General features: G+C 39.1%; 1 protein-coding gene across 1 annotated transcript in view; it reads right to left on the bottom strand.

Annotated features, from left to right (window-relative positions):
* Nucleotides 1-17927, bottom strand: part of uba7 (ubiquitin-like modifier activating enzyme 7) — a 33319-nt gene extending 15392 nt beyond the window's left edge. Inside the window, exons 1-21 of the mRNA XM_080892354.1 lie at nt 17731-17927; nt 17422-17590; nt 16745-16879; nt 16449-16555; nt 16288-16378; nt 15919-16051; nt 15577-15674; nt 15346-15495; nt 15095-15259; nt 14837-14935; nt 14651-14731; nt 14087-14242; nt 13618-13783; nt 13076-13272; nt 12609-12673; nt 10883-11093; nt 8164-8238; nt 7387-7588; nt 7209-7297; nt 5234-5326; nt 3566-3757 (exon numbers count right to left, since the gene is read on the bottom strand). Coding sequence (XP_080748480.1) covers nt 3566-3757; nt 5234-5326; nt 7209-7297; nt 7387-7588; nt 8164-8238; nt 10883-11093; nt 12609-12673; nt 13076-13272; nt 13618-13783; nt 14087-14242; nt 14651-14731; nt 14837-14935; nt 15095-15259; nt 15346-15495; nt 15577-15674; nt 15919-16051; nt 16288-16378; nt 16449-16555; nt 16745-16879; nt 17422-17590; nt 17731-17777 — 2721 coding nt within the window. The 5' untranslated portion in view covers nt 17778-17927. The remainder of the gene's footprint in view (nt 1-3565; nt 3758-5233; nt 5327-7208; nt 7298-7386; nt 7589-8163; nt 8239-10882; nt 11094-12608; nt 12674-13075; nt 13273-13617; nt 13784-14086; nt 14243-14650; nt 14732-14836; nt 14936-15094; nt 15260-15345; nt 15496-15576; nt 15675-15918; nt 16052-16287; nt 16379-16448; nt 16556-16744; nt 16880-17421; nt 17591-17730) is intronic.
* Nucleotides 17928-19963: the final 2036 nt, after the last annotated feature.

Here is a 19963-nt window from a genome sequence, read left to right as displayed (position 1 = left end):
TAATTAGATTTTTTTTTTGTCCCTAGGAAGCAGAATTATTATCACTACTGATTATTCAAATATACTTACTATGTTTGATATGTTTACAAACAATGCATTGGACAACATGATTTTTTTTAAAGTTTTGTTCAAGTAAATCTGTTTTGGCCTCACCAACTATTAAGGGAAGTACTGATCTCTTAATGCTCCACTTGCGAGGCACTGAGTTGGTAGAGTACAGCCAGTTAATCACTGTTGGTTTTTTTGGCCCCTAAAACTCTCCCCACTGTAACCTTGAAGGTGAAACGTAAAGGTGGCTTTGGTTTGTAAAATTAAAAAAAAAAACAGGCCCTGCATGTTTGAAAATAGTCTGCAGCTGCAGCTGACTGTTCTGTGTGAAGGGCACAGAGAGGACATTGTTGCTGCGGCCTTAAACTTGCAGCTGAGGTAGTCACAGAGCTGATTCAACATTTGACTGAATGAGAGAGCTGGCATGGATTATACTATATGGGACAACTGTCGCTCAGTTGGTGGAAAGGGTTGTGTGAGTATTTGCCCTTCAATCCCTGGCTCCTCCGTGTGCCAAGTGTCCTTGGGTGGAGGACTGAACCTAAAGTGGGACCTTTTTAGTGAGCAACTCTGCCATTTTTGTGGAACTGCAAACATTTTGTGTTTACCAGGCATGTTCACTGCCAGCTTTAGGACCAGAACACAGATGGAAAAACTCATATTTTTTACAGTATAAAAAACATGTTTCTGCTTCTCTAAAAAGAGACTACTTTGGTTGCAAAAATGTCTCCTTGTATGGAAGTCTTTGTGAAAACTACCTTGCTGCTGCTCATCATGTCTGGTTTAAAAAAAATGTCAATACATTTTGTCGATGCACAAAATGCTTGGCTCGAGGTTTCACAGTGGGACTTATGGGACTAATGGTTGGCTATGTGCACCTTTTAATTACAGTCAGCAGTCTATGGCTGTATTATATTATGATCCTTTAGTAAAAGAGGTTTTAGGAACTTGTTACTCTAGGTCTGCCTTTGATGTCTGGGCCTTGTCTCCCCAACTGAAAAACATAACATAGGGAGGAATGCTACGCAAAAGAGTGTTGAGCAGACAAGGACAAACCTCTTGTTTACATATCTCTACCTCTATACAGAGCACAGCAGCAGGGAAATACCAGGACATTTTCATATTTCGCCAAACAGCTGCAAGAAATCCTGGAAAATTATTAAGACAATGGGGGCATTGGGAGTCATTTATTTTAGTTTAAGAGCTAAGTTAAAGGGTTATTTAGTGACAGCTGTGTATGACCACATTAAAAACACATTTTCCATAAGCACTTAGGCGATCAGAACTGTGGCACTACAGGTAAAGTTATGATGACTGCCCAGAATCTAGCAATGGAGTAATGTCATTAAACTCACTTTGGAACAACACTGGGTGGCCCACCTGCACAACCAGCAAGATGTGACTGTTGTTACTTGATATTAATGAACTGAGACTGATCTCATAAGGGGAGAGGTCTTAGCCATTGCAAAAGTAAACTGAGACCTTAATACTGCATGTCTGATCAGTGATTTTTAACAGCTGCATGCCTGCAGTTGCTTCAAAGGCTGTCTCCCAAAAACTCTAATCTTAGATTAGAGAGATAAGAGAATATAAAAGAAATGGCTTTGCCTTCTGTGTCGTTGTCTAATTTATAATATCTAAAATCATTTATATGTACACCATTTATGTATATTTCCACACTAATTTATTTCAGCACATGAATGCGTTAATCAAGGATTGCAGGACTCAGAAATCTTATGTTATGTGATCTCTTTAACTAGTCACATAATATCTACACCACATTCATGCATAGGGGATGTTTACAGGGAATCAATTTGTTAAAAAATATCTATATATCAACAAAGGAATAGACACCCTGGACCTTTGACCCCGGGTGATTAAGTTAGTCTCATACTGGATATCTGAGGCCAAAATCTGTGTCAATATTTAGGTTAAATTATTATTGGCTTTTCATGAATCCATAACATAAACAGTTGTGATAAGGATCCCTTAAAAAGGTTAATAAAAACTTTGCCAATTACAATCTCATAAATAAAATTATCTAATTTATTTCCACTAGTCAAAATATATGTTGTTGCTGATATACTCATGATAATGACATGTGCACATTCAAACTATTTTTACAATAAATAGACGGATGAGAAACTAGAATTGATGCCATATTGAAAGAGTAAATACAAACAAATAAAGAGAGACTATCAATTACAAAGCTTGGTATAAATTATGAATTTAAAGTAATCACAAAAACCAAAATGTTTTCTTTGGCACTATGTCCCACATTATATGGCTGAAGGTTTGGCAGCTAACCCTCATTCTCTGTTTCTCATATAATTGCATGTGTGTTCCTGATATATGAATGTCTTCCGGTATTACTTTAGGATTTATCTTTAACTCTAAAAATGCTGTTCTGGCTGTGGGTGTCCTGTCTCCTTTGGGTCCTCTGTTGAATAAACAAAAGCTTAAAACCCAGAGCCTCAACCCATGAAGAAAGAGCCTGCGTCTGAAAAATTTAATGTCTGCCCATCTGTCCAATTCAGTACTTGAATACTTGAATAAACCTTCTGGCTGGGATAATGTCAGCTACTCTGTCACTGTGACTGATTATTTTAATGACTGACTCTATCCAGTGTCCCGTGCTGCTTTGGAAATGTTAATACATCTAAGAAAATTTCAGAAGGCATGAAAAAATAGAAAAGTATATGCAAACATCAACAAATTTACAGGCAACAACTGTAAGAACGGAGAGAGGAAGAAGGCACGTCTGGAACCTCCAAACCTCCAAAAGTCACAACTGCTTCTGTCATCATGACAGCGTTTTATGCAGAGGCTGAATTTTCCCCTGTAACCAAAGCTGAAACCAGACCCACAATGTCTCAGAGTACCCTCAAGCCCCACAGGACACAGTTACCCCAACTACTGACCCTGTCAGAGGTTTAGTGCCCTGAGTGGGAAAGCTGGAGCATTCCAGTCTAGTATTTGATTACCTCCAGAGATGACCTACAGTGAGATGTAAGAGTGCTGTAAAATTAATTGGCATGATATTCTCTCAAACCTGACCTTAAATGTGTCTAGCATGTGGTACTGAGCCCAGAAGGACACTGGCTTCAGGGAATAGGGTTGCTTTGAATTCACTTAATTTGTCCAAACATGCATGGATCTGTTTTATGTCTTGCCTGCACTGAAATATGCTAAGGATTATACTGAGCTAGTTAAAGAATGGGCTTACAGTATATTCAAGATACTGAGGGCCAAAAGTGGGTTTTTACTCTGAGAGCACTCATTCATGGCTTAATGCTTTCCACTAAAAAAGGAAGGACATGAATCTACAAAGAACCCACCAGATTTATCCTCAAAATAGACAGGTTTAAATTATGAAAGTACGTTACACAGTAAGGGTCTGTCAGACTTTATGAAGTGCCTTACTCAGGTCCTATATGTGACTGAAAGCTTTATTGATCTCTTCCCTAAAACCACTATAACTAAAATAAAGCTGTGGTCATATGGAGCTGTTACTCACTTCAAACTGCTGAGGCCGGCTCGGCTGGGACATGACAAAGTACTGGACGGCCAGGTTGATGTAAGCCGTGCGGTAAGAGCTGATCTTTTGGTGACCCTGAACCAGCTTATACAGCTCCAGGCACATGAGGCCTGCCACCGCGGCTGTCGTGGTGGCTATGGCAGGGATGATCCTTCCGGCAATGCGCTTACTCTGCAAAGGTGACAGTGGAACGTTCAGTTTCACATCGCAGTGTCATGTAGTGGCAAGAAAATATTTCAGTTATCTTCAGTCACTTTCAGTACAATCCTAACGTGATCCAACAAATATAAACTCGTGTTTTACAACATTTCACTGGTAGAAAGAAACTTAATTTGTTTACTCTGTTAGTTCTGAAGTACTAGAAGTTGTCTTTTATTTTAGTTACAGGTATGTTTACAAGTAATTTCATGGCTTATCAGTCAATTAAGACCTGTCCCCTTGTTACGCATGGACATATAAATCAGATATAACATCTGAAGTTGATTCAAAGTGCTGAATTTGTATTTTATAGCTTTTCACTTCAACTTTAATATGAGGCACTTTATTGCATTATTGTTGGGTCTTTACCTTACAATATAAAGCGCCTTGAGGCTACTGTTGTTGTGATTTGGCGTTGTATAAATAAAATTGAATTGAATAGAAAGAAAAATATACCAATCACAAATTTTAAAGGAAAACGTTATAATGTACAAGGTTGTACAAGAAACCAGATTAAACTTTGCCAGAAAATATCTAAAAGAACCTGCACAGTTCTGAAAAAAAAAAAACATGGACATAAAGATGAACTTGTTCCAGAGTGATGGGAGGGCAAAAGTATAGAGAAGGAGAGAAACAGCTCATGATTCAGAGCATGCCACCTTATCTGTCACACATGATGGAGGCTAGGTTATTTCATGGGTAGGGATGGATGCCAGTGGATCCGGGCCACTATTGATGATTAATGATGTGACTGCTGACAGAAGCAGCAGGATGATTTCTGAAATGTACTGGTCTTTACTCTCTGCTCAGATTTAGTCACATTTTTCCAGAACTGAGTGGACAAAGCAACAAAAATTGTGTCTTGGTCCAACAAAACATGGACCTAGCTGTATATACATACATATATACAATATACTGATGATGTTGCATGATGAGTATTTTTACCTTTGACAGTTACAAATATATTAGAGTCTAGCCCTCATGTGGTCTTGCATTACTGATATACTGTATGTTTATTATGTACTGGTTAAATTGTGACTAAAAGAGAAGTTATTTCCAAAGAAGACGCAAAATGTGGAAATGTCTGATTACACAAGGCAAACTCTGTTTTGTCCCCCATCTCCTAGGGGTAACTCCCCCCCCATCCATGTTCATGTCTTGGCTGTGTATGTCACTGTGGCAGCTGGTACAAGGCCTGGCTCAGGTGTCACCTCCCAGGCGACAGGTAAAGTGCCGTGATTAGTTCTGCTCTGTGAACAATAGGTGAGGGGTCTGTTTTTGTGGCTTTAGGGCAGGTGTGTGCAGCACCTAGGAAAAACATGACCTACAGGGAGGGGGAGCAGTCGGCAGGTCTGTTTTGTCTCATTCGCCCCTCGGCTCAGCTTCATCTCTTAGATCTTTGTCCATATTTTTCTTTTATTTTTACTATGTATACATACAATTACTGACCTTGTGACGATCAGCTGCAGGGATGTCATAGTTTTCTGCTCTCAGGTTAGATGCAGCAACAATGTAGTCCATGTGGAAATTGCTGTCATCATCCTGTATGAGTAGGAACATTAAATATTTTTTAATTAAGATATAACACTATGAAGCTTAATACCCATGAACAGCAATTACATATAATGACAAAAAACAGAAGGGCAGCTTAACAGTATTAACAACATTATAAATTGCTAGTGGGACAGTTCAAAGCCACGTCCACGTCCAGTGACATACTCAGTGATGTCATTCTCTGTGCCCTCTTTGAGCTTTGCCTGCTTTGTTGTTATGTCGCTTCAGTCACTCTGATATATGACTTAGTACCCTGTCAGAAAGCAGTGGAAATCAGATTCCTGTTGTGATCGACGTGGCCAGTGAGGTCATGCCTCTGCTAGTGCGGCTCTACAAAAGCTAGGAGGTGACTGTCACTCCAGGTTTGCTTTAGGGGTTGTGAGGAAGCTCCAAGCTGGCAACCTGATGCCTTTGAAACCCTCTTACACACATTCCATCTATCCACAGCCTGACCAGGGCACAGAGGGATAAAGATGAAGAGAAGTGGGTTTGGGAGTCTTGTTCTTATTCAAGACAACATTTGATATTTAGCTGACTTACCTCATGCACCTTCATTAGAGCCTCTCTTGGTTGACTGCATGTGTTATCAGAATCTCATTTAAAGTCATTTACCTTCTCTAAATTCTTTTAATAACAATCTCTATCACTCAGCAGCGGCATCTTGACCTGCTTTTACCTTTTGTTGAGCAACAGTATCTTATTCATGGGGTAATATGGTACAGCTACTTTGTGGGCAGAGTTTATTGTAAACTCGTTTAGAAAAGACTTTGTTATGCCCAGTGTCCAGATGTTGGCTATTACATTTATTACAGGATCCAGTCCTGTCCAACAGGACATGTCAGATGCTGAGGAAAAAAGTTCCAGTAGGGAGGAATAATTGAACAAATATAATGGCGCTATAAGGAAATGGCTCATTTACTGCAAAAAATTTTTATGCTTACAACTGTTAATTTTTATTTAAACAGATTTTGAGTTAATAGTTACACTAAGTCTTGGAGGATATAGATTTATAGTTGATTTAGAGCCTGTTCTTTTTTTTTCCATTTATTTTATCATTTATTAATTAAGCTACTAACTGGAGTCAAAACTTGAAACTGGACCCAAGATGTTCTACTTTGTTTTTCAAGTTGGCCAATGCGCAGCAACACCAATGTTTGCTTAATTTTTTAACTTATCATGCATTTGTAGTTAAAGCTAAACTATTGAAATTATTTTTACCTGGCATTCAAAAGTTTACAAGTACAGAAAGACGAGAGAAAATGGAGAAAACAAATGGAACAAAGTGTATGGCTGGCATCTTAAACCATGAGGTTGCCTCATTTGAATGTGTTTTGTGGCCATGTTTCCCAGAGGATATCAAGGAAGAATATAGAGTGTTAGGGATACTGTCACTGGGAAAGTGCTGTCCTATTAAGAAAATCGCTTTACTCCAAGGTGTGACTGACTTTTAGGAAATACATTGGAAGGAAACGATTGCTTAGGGAACTGGGGATTATATCTAGTCTACTCTCCTAAATAACTTTCTAGATTAGATGAACTTTTATGAATATTTACAATGCCAGCCAAGTGCAAAACGTAACTTAATGTCTAGAGTGACAATGTTTTATTAAGGGAAGTCTGCCTTCAGGAGTCTGTGTATGCTGTTTGACAGTCCGCAAACCAGTTCTCACATAAAAGTACACATTTTATATCTGAGTTGTCTGACTCAATAATCATTATATTGCTACAATTTTTGAAAGCAGGAGGGACAGTTTAAAAATATATAACTCTACCCTGCTAAAACCACTGTTGAATCAGCTCAGATCAAGATGTCACTATCTGCAGCTTCTCTGAAGTCTGAGGCAGAGGTGTCATTGTCCTATTGCCCTACCTTCTCAAAGTCGATAGGGTACATCTGAGCTGAGCTCTTCAGAGAGGGCGAGGCCAACTTTCCTTTCAACTCCTCAAGTCTGACCTTTTCTGTGGCAGAGAAAGAGAAAAATATGTAAAGATAAGACGTGCTGGAAGAAAGCGAGTTGGTAACAATAAAAAAAATTGAACTAACTGACCCGCATCATCGCATTCACGTGTTTTCTCCTCCTCCATCTCCTTGTCAGTAACATGAATCTTCACGGAGGACTTGGGAGTGAAAGCTGGCACACGGACATTTTCTAAGATTCCTCTGATGGAGGTCAAGTCCCTTGTCCCTTTGATCCCATAGATTTGCCCATACAGATTAGCTCCAGCCATCACGTACTCAATATGAGTAGTCTACAACACAACAATCACATAGTCTTGATGAAGAAGAAAATATAATGTTTTGGAAAATACATTTAACATTCTAGTTAAACACGGTCTATTACAGAAGCACTGCCATCATGGTGAAACTGTGGAAAGCAACGTATTATAAAAGGAGAATAGAGTCAGAACAATGTTAAAGTAATACCAATTACTTCCCTTAATGGAATATATAGCTGCAATAATTTCTCCAGTGTTCCCAAAAATGCGCATCTATATTGTGCATAGAGTGGCAGTAACTTCTACTTAGCAAACAAGCACAGTACAGTTCCATTATTTCACTTCTCTGCAATGCTGCTTTCAATTCACTGATAAGGAGAATAACATGAATTGAATGTGTCTAGAAAGCAGATTATTATCTCTCTTTTATTGCCCGTGTGTACCTGAGATAAGACTCAATTATATGGTCAGAGTGAGGAAGAGCCATTATCAGACAAGATAAAGAAGGAATGTGAGTGGTTATCAGTATACTGTGGTATGTTTTCTCATTACCATCTACTATGTATATGATTGCTACTGGATGAAGAACTGGACCAGACACTACTCACAATGCTAGGATCAAACGTCAGGGGGTGAGGGCATCTCTTGGATCCAGACCAGAACGGCAAGCCATGAGTGGTCTTCTAAACAGAGGCAGAAGAAAATCCCTTTATTGCAGCGAGTAACAGATGTAAAATCATTTCACTTTTATTCTTTAAAAACATTTATATAAATATAAGTGTAACTTGGTGAGTAAACCTATGACTGTCATGGTGAGATCTTTGCCTTACATATAATGAAGGTGACGCTATATTCCAAACAAAAACGCACAAGAAAACAGATTAGGTTTTACATTTTCAGCTTATATGATATTTAATGCATGACGACTCCAGTGCATTAGTGATTTACTGGATAAAGCCTGACAACTACTTTACTATTCTAACAAAGCAAGTCAACTACCTTCCTTTGGTGCAGTCACACTAATATTGTTATCAGCTGTGTGTTGACTACACAATTTGTATGTCTGATAAAGGAACAAAGGGACTTGAGAGCTTTGATGTTTCCAAATGGTCCATATGCCGAGAAAGAGAGAGTCTCCTACTGGTGGTGCCAGTTTTCACTGCAGGGGGGGCATTGTATAGCAGCCAAAAGGCACCAACAACATTGTCCTTTTCAGAAACAGGCATGTTGTTGGCCTTCTCTTCAGGGTCAGAGGGGGCCAAAACAGTGATTTGTCCTTAAAAAGAAGGATGACACTTTCATTTAAGACTTTTTGGGGCCTCCTAAGGTTCTTTGACCAATTGTTCTTTTTTCTTGTAGAGACTTAAGAATAAAGGTGACTTTAATAATGGAAATTTCTACTTGAAATCAACTTTGTTCTGGTTGTTAAGAAAAAGAGAGTTGAACCAAATAACTACATGGCCAAATTTATCAACAATTCAATTAATTGCTGTTAATTAAGCAGTTTAAGAGCTGAATATCATTTATCTCACTAATACAGCAAATTCTATGACAGGATACCTTTAAATCTCTTGTCATTTCATCTACACTCATTCAATAGTCATACATGTATACTGTCAGGTTATGTACCGATGAAGAGTGAGTTGTAAATTATTAAATAGTATTAAGCAGGGTTAGATCAGATGAGTGTAGAAACCCTTTTAAACATATAAATTGTGTGGTATAGAGAGATATGGTAGAAACTCAGTTTATTTTTCGCTATTTTGTTGTTATTTAGATAGTAAATGGTAAATGGCCTGCATTTATATAGCGCTTTTCTAGTCCCTAAGGACCCCAAAGCGCTTTACACTACATTCAGTCATCCACCCATTCACACACTGGTGATGGCAAACTACATTGTACATAGCTGCCCTGGGGCACACTGACAGAGGCGAGGCTGCCAGATACTGGCACCACCGGGCCCTCTAACCACCATCAGGAGGCCCAAGGACACAACGACCAAGGCTGTCCGAGCCGGGGCTCGGACCGGCAACCTTCCGATTACAAGACGAACTGCCAACTCTAGAGCCACGATCGCCTTCAACTCTGGTCATGCACACTTATTTCAACTAAAATAAAACTGGTTTTTCCTTCTCACATAAATTCACCCCATCTCTTAGAGGAAAAATAAAATATAAATAAAAAATTGTATCAAAGCTTAAAGCACACACACATTCACACACTGGCAAGCTACATTGTAGCCACAGCTGCCCTGGGGCGCACTGACAGAGGCGAGGCTGCCGGACACTGGCGCCACCGGGCCCTCTGACCACCACCAGTAGGCAAACACGGGGTTAGCATTTTGCCCAAGGATATTTGGCATGCAGCCAGGAGGCAGCCTGGGATTGAACCACCGACCTTCTGATTAGTGGCTGACCTGCTCTGCCACCTCAGCTACAGTCAGTGGATTGACTGACTGCTTTGTTTAAAATAAAGCAGTCAGTCAATCCACTTCTCTCACCCGTCACTTCTTGTATTTTCTGCTTTTCCAACTTGAGATGCTGTGGCAACATAGAGCACAGTAGCCGTGCAGTCATCAGTGTTGCCCGTGTACCAGCTTTGGTCAGTTTAGCTTTTGACTTTTAACTGACATTAGCTTCCTTATCATAGTTCCCCCAGAAGGTCTGTGGTAAAAATTGACTTTCAACGAGAACAATAAAACTATAACTCTTTTTACGTAACTAGGACAAAGAGAAGTATGGAGGGGAAAAAAGAGAGAGAACCAAAGCCAAAACCACAAATGACGCAGAGTTTCTGTATCATGTGCTGTGATGATTAGATGAGAGAATATTTATATTTAATAATAAAAAAAATGCCATACCAAAAGCTGCATTAATAAATATTAAAACATTGCAAAACACTGCTGGAGCTCTGTTAGAAAACAGCTTGTTAGTGTTCTAAGTCTTGGGTTAGTGAGGGTTTGTTTAGGTTGATACTGATCTGTGCACCCTCCTACACCAAAGGTATGACAGCAACATGTGACACCGCTCTGTCTGCACGTTTCAACAGACTAAAAACCCCTCAGAGACCCTCAAGAGACCCTGTTTATCAGTAGTGCTTTTCAGGTTTTCAGCAGGGCTAATGTTGCCATCTACTCTTGGGGAAATATGCTGCAGTACTCCATGAAGTGAAATGTGAAAAATGCAATTCCTATTGTTCAAATATCTCACTTTAGTGTTTCACTGTTTGGAATGCAAATATCTTACCTGCACAACAGTGCCCCTGTGTGTTCATGGAGACAAATTACACATGTTACATTTTTGGCACCAGGATAGTTGCTTTTTTTACCTCATCGGGAGGGAAACAGTGCAGAAGCTGACGGATTTCGTTGTTAAACAGGGTCTCCCACTTGCAACGTGCCCAGCGCACACAGTCTTTCCAGGACTTTGGACGCTGTCCTCCAGCTTCCGTGTCATGCAGGCTGCTCCACACTCCTCCGAGAATCTCCAAGGCCTCAGTGTCACCAAGATCTAGAGTTCGCTTAATAAATGCCGTATCCCTGTGGAAAATAGAGCAGCAATAGTTGTATTCAGTGACAGAGCAAATAATAATAATAATAATCATTGGCTGAGCAGAAAGACAAAGCGCAGGCTATCGAAAGGTAATAATAATATGTTCGATGCATTCTGTGGGTTGAACCTTCACAATAAAAGATTCGATTTTTATTTGCAACATGACTTGGCTGAAAGTAAACTTTAAAAACAACACACGTGGCATACATGACCTGCAACGTCAACCTGACTAAAGCCTTACTGGAAACCCCCCAAAACTGTTTATACCTGTGTCACAGAAGAGAATGACTAAAAATCTTTTGAGTGTTGTCTCGAAAGTGACTCAAAGGGGGGATTTCTCTGAGTGTTTCGACTCATAGGCAGGAGAAGACAGTGTTGAGTAACTTTATCAGGTGCTGGTCAGTACAACTCTAAACCCACACATGGGTAGTTCTTGCGCCATTAATATGCGCTCGCTCAGGAAACAAAAAACATGCCTGAACAGGAACATGCATACTCATAGCTGTACACAGAACTGTATGGGTGTGGCATTAAAACAGCAGCAACAAAAAAAACCTCCTTTCCATAACCTCATGAACCATGACTTAATATTTGCTGGACTATGACATGTAGCTGATCTGTCTCATAAAAATGCCCAGAAAACTTTTCCAGGATTGCGCTAGAAGGAGGGCCGGGAAAAACTGGTTATCTTAGTAGACAAGCGCCCTTATCTCTAAAAAACTGTGCAATATGAAAAATTTGAATGGTTGTTTCAACTCACAAGCACCATTTTTGCTCTAGGCCCAGTTTTTGCTTCCATATAGAAACAAGAAAGAGAGTAAATGCTTTTACTGTCGTGGCAGATTAAGTTAATCTCACTAAAACAAACAGAGACAAATCTCAAAACATGGCTGGATTAGGATGGCTCCGAGCCTCAGTACTCAGACATAGTTTCGACCTGGAAGCTTAAATCTGCCTTTGATGACACTTCTGTGTGTTATAATTAGGTCAACGCATTATGTAAAGCTTGATACAGTGGTTATTCATTTTTAAAGATTAGCCATGTACTTAAATCTCACAATTAAAATCCAGCAGATTCACTGATTCATCCATTTCACATCATATAGCACTCTTTCCTGTCATCTAATCTCTTTTTTAAAATTTGATGGATGGTTCCTAAACCACAAAGCCTCTAATTATCAAAGAATGCATTTATTATTAGTAGAAAACTGCTATGGATTATACATTACAGAGAGGAGACTTGGCAAGACAGACTGTTTATGTAATTTCTTACAAGGGCTTTACTGCTGAAAGCCAACCAAATGTTTTCCTGTTAATAAAACTAAATAACGAGCTTGAACCACTTCATTAGCTGTTTTGTAGGTGCGCTGGAATGCTTTGTAAGAAAGTGGAAAAGCATCGTAAAATGACCACGCTAAGTAACACCAGACTGGTGAAGACACCGTCTCGCTTTTGGCGCCAACACAGGAAAATCGCACGAGGATGGTATCATCGTATCTTACCTCAAGAAGAAATTTACATTTTCAGGTGTCTGTTTGAACAGTCCTTCAAACTGGTCCCTCGCCCACTGAAACAATTACAAGACCAGATTAGTGAAAAAAGAATTAATAACACAATAAAAAATACTTTCTTTTGCAGAGCACTGTGCAAAAGAAAGTCTGCAGTCATTTCAAATGTTTTGGTCATTGTTATGTTTAAGAGCTAATATGAATTTTAACAGCATTACCTCAGCAGGTCTTGGGTGGAGTCTGCATTGCACTAATTTTGGTGATACCCTGATTTTATCTAGCACTAGTGACACTTTTTAATATCACACAGAACAATCCCAGTTCTTTGTGCTAATTACTAAACTACATACCAATAATACATACCGTAGTGACTATTGTATTCACTGGTCATCTGGTATTAGATGCAATAAATTCCCGTTACAACAAAAGTGAACACAAAGTTGAACAACTTGATTTTATACCTGCAATGTGTGCTCAATGCGGTGGGGGAAGTTCTTGAGAGTACACAGCGGGATAGCATTGCTAGAACTTGATTTAGCCGGTCCATAAGACTCCGTCAGGTGAGGAACCACCACCAGGGTGTGACCTTTGGTCCCTAGAGTGCCCCCCTCCAGCATTGGCTTCTGGTGTTGCACACAGCGTCCATCGAGATAGACCCCTGACCATCAGAAACAGTGGGTTAAAGCTTAGAAATGTACATGTACAGTCCTTATACTTACTGTAAATATAAACTGTGAATGTTTTTATATCATTTCTATAGACTGCAAAATAATTTTTATACTTGACATCTTATATGTAGACTGAAATACTGTATATAGGCTATAATAACATTTGTATAATTCGTTATTTTTACACCAATACCTCATTTTTTAAATACCCATGCCCCATATTTTTACATCTCTTTTCTTATTCATAATTAGTCTTCTTTTGCACACCATGGGTATGTGGGTATGTCCCGAACCTATGGCGATATTAACAATAAAGATGACTTAAGTGTCCTCACTGGCTTCCACGTTGTCAAGGGCTGCAGCCACTCCATCGAGGCCCATGAAGAAGCAGTAGTCGTATACTCCTTCACTGTCAGCATCAAGGCGATTCTGGTGCGCTGTGATTCTCATCTGTGGGTTTATGTCACACGCAGCTCTGGCTGCAACTTTTGATTTAGGTTTCTGCCAATTGACAAACGCACAAAAATGGAAAAGTTAGTCTGTGACATAACGTATGTGAACAAGAAAATGTATTAAAAACAAAATGATAATAAAGAGCTAATCAATTCAAGATGAATATCTAGCTTTGTTTTGATAGAGCCGCTTAGGAAACTAACTAAAACAAGCCATCTCAGGCTGTAACAATACCTTCATCACAAGCCTCTCCTGTAAGTAAAGCCCTGTTAACTTGCAGAGATGTGCTATGATACTTTTTTACATTTTTCACTACAGAATTGTGATACAATATACTGTGTGGCTTCTCACCCCGACATCATGAGTCCTGAACAGGAATTGGCGGTTCAAGTTGGATCTTTCTATTGAGTCCATGTCTGTTATGGTGATGTGTCCATCATCTCCTGCACCAAGCCCCATAAGGGCAAAGTTTTTAAGAAGCTCACAGCCGATAGCACCAGCTCCAACCTTGAAAGTAACAGGAAAAAAATGAAATTGTCAGATGTGTTTTACAATGTTGCAGAAAGTCATTCATCTGTTGTTGCTCATCACTACATAGAGATTAGGCATTCAGTAGCTCCTGTACTTCCTGATGTCTTGCAGACTTTGCGACAAAGATAAAAGAAATGCATACACTGTCTCCCTTAAAAATGTTAACCCAGCACAAAATCACACTTTTAAAGGAAACAGGGAAAGTGCCAAGTACTGTTAAAGAGCCCCTTTACAAAGATGCCAGGAAATGCCACCTGAATCACAGCTTTTTCCTGAATGTGCCATCATTTACACCAGACAAGATCAAAGAAAAACACACATGGAGTTTCTGCATTACAGTGCAGAGTGTGCCCTCTGTTGGACAAATGTCAAATCAGTCCTCACCAGGAAATACTTCTGCCGTTGAAGCTTCTCCTGGAACGCGGAGCCAAACACAGCAATCTGTCCATCATACCTTGTGCCGTTCTATGAAAAGGAAAAGAGACAGATTAAATGCGCCTTAATGCTGTTCATATCAGTCAAATGGAGAGCTTGTTTGATAGCCCGGGAATCTATATTTTAAAGGTATACCATCACAAATGAGCATTCTGTCGGCTGATCCTCAGGCAGGCACTCCAGTGCATCAAAATATAGCCACTGCTGAAGAGGTGTGAATTTCCTACTGCATGCCTGCAGGAATATTACAAAAGACACACAATACTTGGTCAACTCAGCTAAATACAAATGTTATTTATTATACAGTGTAAACAGTGATAGTTTATGATGAGTGAACCCCCCCTCCCCCCTCCCAAAAGATGAACATTTTCAGGCATTTTCTTCAGACCTCACCTTAATGACTTCCTGAGCAGCCAAGCCTCCTATGAAAGCATTGATGGGAGCCAAATCCCCCTGGGCTGTGTACGACAGGCTTTGTACTGTGACCTCATCTAGCTCTTCCAGTTGTGCGACTTCATTTAGCTCTCTCACTATGGTTAGCAGGTAATCCGCATCGGACTGTAGAAGCACCAACAAGTGAGTGGAAACAGTCCTGTAAATTGCTTTAATGGTTAAACTACAACACCGTAGCTGGATTTACAGACCTGGGACCAGAGACCAGGGAGTCGCTTTTCTTTCTTCACAAAGCTATGGAGTGCTTGGAAAGCCAAGTGCAGGGTCTGATGCCGAGATATTTTTCCATAGTCGTTCATTACCAGCAGATCATGGTCCTGTAAAGCCTCACTCAGTGGTTTCTGCAATTAAAATGAGATTGTTTCATTAACAATGGATTTATTGTTTAAAAGCTAAAGTAGAAAGAAAACGCTTGCACCTACAAAATTTAGCAGGACTGGCTGTTTAGCCTCATTCACCACTCCACCCCGTTCATACTCAGAAAAGGCTGAAGTGTCACCAATGCTGAAGGAATACGGGCCTAATGATTGAGATGACAAATGACGAAGGTTTTTATGGTAAATTGAAATTAAAAAAGTTAAAAGTAAATTTAATGAAAAATAATACAAACCCAATGCTGAAAATATAAAAATATAATGACTGCAGATGATAAAGAAGAAAAAGAAAAAATCTCTAATTGCATCAGATTTTTAGAGTAGTGATCGTCATAGAGGTTAAAAATGTCATGAAAAGAAAACTTGAGGAAAGAAATTGCCAACACTGACCCCGGACTTTAATTCCCACGGGGGCCATATTGTTTAGTTCTGTCATGCCTTGCACTTCAGAAAAAATAACGTTATCACCATCTGAGAGTCCGTGCTTCTGGTCATCTGTGCAGATCACCACTCCAGGATTATCCTAAAATAAAGACATGCTAACTGTCAATTCTTAAGCCTGTTAAGTAAACCTATTTGCAACACTTTGTTAGTCATTAAAATGGTCAGAGTTTGAAAGCATATCTTGGATTCACTTAGGGTTCCTCTCATACGATCTGTTATATACATTACACAGAAATAAATGAAGTACCAGGATTTCAAAATGTATGGCTGGATCTGCAATTTAGCTTTAGCACAAAATAAAATGGAAAGTTTTACCTTAGAAATAGATTGTATCATCACTGATGCAGGCATCTCTCCATCCCGGTCCAAGACCTCAAATTTCTCCCCAAAGTCACAGAACAGCTGACTGCAATTGAGAGTTTTCTCTTGATTGTTCCATAATGTTGATTTAGTACATGTTCCAGAGTTTATCTTACCCACAGAGCCCCTTGGTGTCTGCTACAATGAACTTAATTCCATGTGAATGACACAGCTCCCCAAAACGCTTCTGATCCTCCAATGAGGAGTCAGTGAGGACCACTACCTGTAAAAACATAGCACCCCTACTCAGAAAGGTGTTTTTTGCTTGATGTGCACTGTGATTTGGCCTTGATGAATTGAATATTAATTTAATGAAGGGCAGAAAGTTTCTTGGTTCCAGAAATTTAAAAAAAATATTATTTTAACCTTAGTGGACATCAGCACAGTATTGTTGGGAAAAAGATTAAAATACCTGATATTGCAGAAGAAGGTTTTCATCTAGTGGTCCAGTATATTGTTCCACAACCACATGCGGGTTTAAAACTGCCAACTGTTGTACCGAGCATGCAGCCCGGTTCTGACCAAGATGAGACTCCTTCAGGAAAAACTGTTGGGAACAATTAAAATTGAAGACAAAACAATCTCAACCCAAGGTCCACCTGCTGTATTACGTTTGACCATCCATCCATCCATCTATCCATCCATTCTCTTCCACTCATCCCCCCATGACTCTGAATTGTATCAATGAAAGAAAATAAATGAATTTGTTTGAATTTGTTGTTTTGCCTGTGTCAAGGCTCAAGAGTGAAAGAGAAATCTCAAAATGTATCAGGTGTTTCCCAGCGCATGATAAAGAAGGCGGGTGTCCTCAGTCGTGAAAGGAAAAGCAAAACTAAATGTGCACAATCATTTGATCACTTAACATTGAAATATTGAGGATTTATTTAATCATGGAATAATATCAGTGCCACAGTTTCATCCTAAAGTCTGATAACATTTGAAAAGAAAAACAGGTTTGAAAAAACAAAACTCCCATTACCAGGATCACAATCAGCTCGGTTTAGTAACCCTTCATCACACAGGCTTCCTAAAGTTTGTTGTATATTTATGTGTTTATGCAATCAGCTCAAACGCATCCCTCTTGGATACCTGAGATGACAGGTCGCTCCATGTTGTCATTCCTTCGTCCTGGACAGTGACATGTTTAACTCCGGACAGGACCACATTCTTGGCTATTTCTACTCCCAGACCTTTCATTCCTGCTATGAGGACCTTGGCTGAGCCCATTCGGTGCATCGCCTCGTGGCCCAGAACATAACTGTGCAGATTAAAGAACACACAGTGTCATAAGTCATTTAAAACAATTTAAATACCAGCAATCATTCATTTTTTTAGACGATACCGCCGGTCACTTTTTGGCAGGTGTGCACTTTTTGGCACAACATCGCTGGTACTTACAGTTGTCGGGAGTAGAATCCTTCATCGATTTCAGAGATTTCTGACATTTTGTAAAAGCAGTTGAAGGCAAATCTGAGAGAGCTTAGAGAAAGAAATGTCCAGTCAAAACCCGGAACTTAATGTAAACCGGTTGTGACAAAAAGAAAAAAACAAACGTAGCCGTTTTCAGGAAAGTATTTCAGTTTCGATTCAGTCTCTGCAAGGTCCCACTAACAAACGCTTTCTGTAACCACTAGAGGGCGACTCGAAACTTTGTAACCTTTGTCTCCTCTGTAACAGCTTAGTGTTGGGTAACAATAAACGTTTCTCACTTTTTCATGTTTTCTCCTGCGAGTAGGAAAGTGCAGGTGAATTATTTATGATTCTCTGGCTGAATTTCTCTTTAGCTCTAGTTTCTCTGTGCTCACCTTAAATCTGAATATCAAATGTTTGTCTAAAAGCAGGATTTAATACATAAACGTTCAAGTCCTTAATGAAACTCACAGAATCCCCTCATGCATCAATAAAATAATCTATAATCTCAGTCTAGCAGTCAAAGAAAAAAAAACAACTACTGAATGTAGTACTGTATGTGTAGGATGGACCAAAAGTGACTCATTATTATCATCAGACAGAGAAATAAACAGGCTACCAGGGTAACTATGGTGTGACTGGGGAACACACAAGATTAGCAAATAATAATTTTTTTAAAAAGTTGTTAGGATGTCCAAATTTTTGAAGTTATAGATGAAATTCATAGACAACACAACATTTCAGATGGTACAGTTTCACTTCCACTTCCAAAATGGTATAATAATAATAATAATAATAATAATAATAATAATAATAATAATAATAATAATAATAATAATAATAATAATAATAATAATAATAATAAAAAGTTTGAATACCCTTACTTTAAACAGTCTTCTGGGGATTTAATATCGGGCCAAATCAAAATCTAAACTGCAGTGAGCTCTAAGTCTGTTTGCTTGGCCCATGTCTTATGAGTCAGGTTGTCAGATACACAGATGTAAGCTGAGGAGCAAACATGATGGCCTTACAGCTATTGTTTTTGGCAGATTGTTTGATTAGTTTCTCACTCTGACTCAGTCCAGCAAGTCCTTGTGGAGTTAAAAAAAAAAAAGAAAGAAAGAAAGAAAGAAAGGAAAAAACTTCTTTTCTTTTTTTTGCTCCTGCACTACCTCAGACTTTTTCTATGACATTAGGAGTAATGGTTGCTTGTGGATTTTTATGGTTTTAGGTCTGGAAGTGAAAGCCTGCTGAGTGACACTGCAGCATATGTTTACTTTGAACTTTGGATTCAGTAGTAGATGTTTAACTTCGGAGTATAAATCCACATTATAGCATTTCTGTTGGCACACTGATGACAGTGATGGTCATTTTGGCCTCAACTTTTACAGCCTCCATGTACCATCATCCAACAGAGCAAAGTTGAGGTTTTTCCATGTGTGTTTTATATCACTAATACATTTTTAGGTGATCTGTCAGGAGAATGGAATACATTCTTCCCATAACTTTCTGGCTGCTGAGGAGAAACTGTTCCTCATCCAAAAGCAATGTATTTTTGGCAAATGTCCCTCAGGCGCTGATATAAGCTACAGACTGCTTTCATAAGCCAAGATTTTTTCCACAAAAATTTAAGTCTGACTGGAAATATGTTTCAGGATGAAATATGACAAAGCTCTCTTGGAGAGGAAATTATGCGGATGGTCAAATTTAGCAACTACTTCATACTTCCTCGTTGCAGGCGCGGCTTGGTAGGGCAGAACCCGCTTAGGGATATCACAGTCCACAGTCAAGCGAGTCAGAATGATGATGGCATTTCCGGTCTTTAACAGTTTAAAAAATTAAACATTGAATCATATTAGAAAACTTGTTTGAACGGGCAGTGTCATTCTCATTTTTACAGCACAAAAACGCCACGAATTATCGTTTGTTTTGTAATAATAACCAAATGAATATTGTTCCAGACATTTAGATGTACCTTGGCACGATAATGGCAGGATTTAAGGATATTAATTTCCACAGTATTTATTTTTTCAATGAAATTTGACTTATAATTTATCCAGATCTCCCGTCGATACAGTGCCATACAACTGTAAAAATGCAAATCTCTCTGTAGGTCTGATGACCTGATTTGTTTTTTTTAAATCACCCTTTAGACACAAGACCGCTGGCCTGGAATGCTTTTATTGTGAAGGGTTAGTAACTTCCTGTTTTGTTTTTTTTT

This window comes from Rhamphochromis sp. 'chilingali' (genome assembly GCF_963969265.1).
Source record: "Rhamphochromis sp. 'chilingali' genome assembly, chromosome: 9".
NCBI classification, from domain to species: domain Eukaryota; kingdom Metazoa; phylum Chordata; class Actinopteri; order Cichliformes; family Cichlidae; genus Rhamphochromis; species Rhamphochromis sp. 'chilingali'.
Note: the sequence above shows the minus strand (reverse complement) of the source record. Positions and strands in the feature narration are given on the sequence as shown.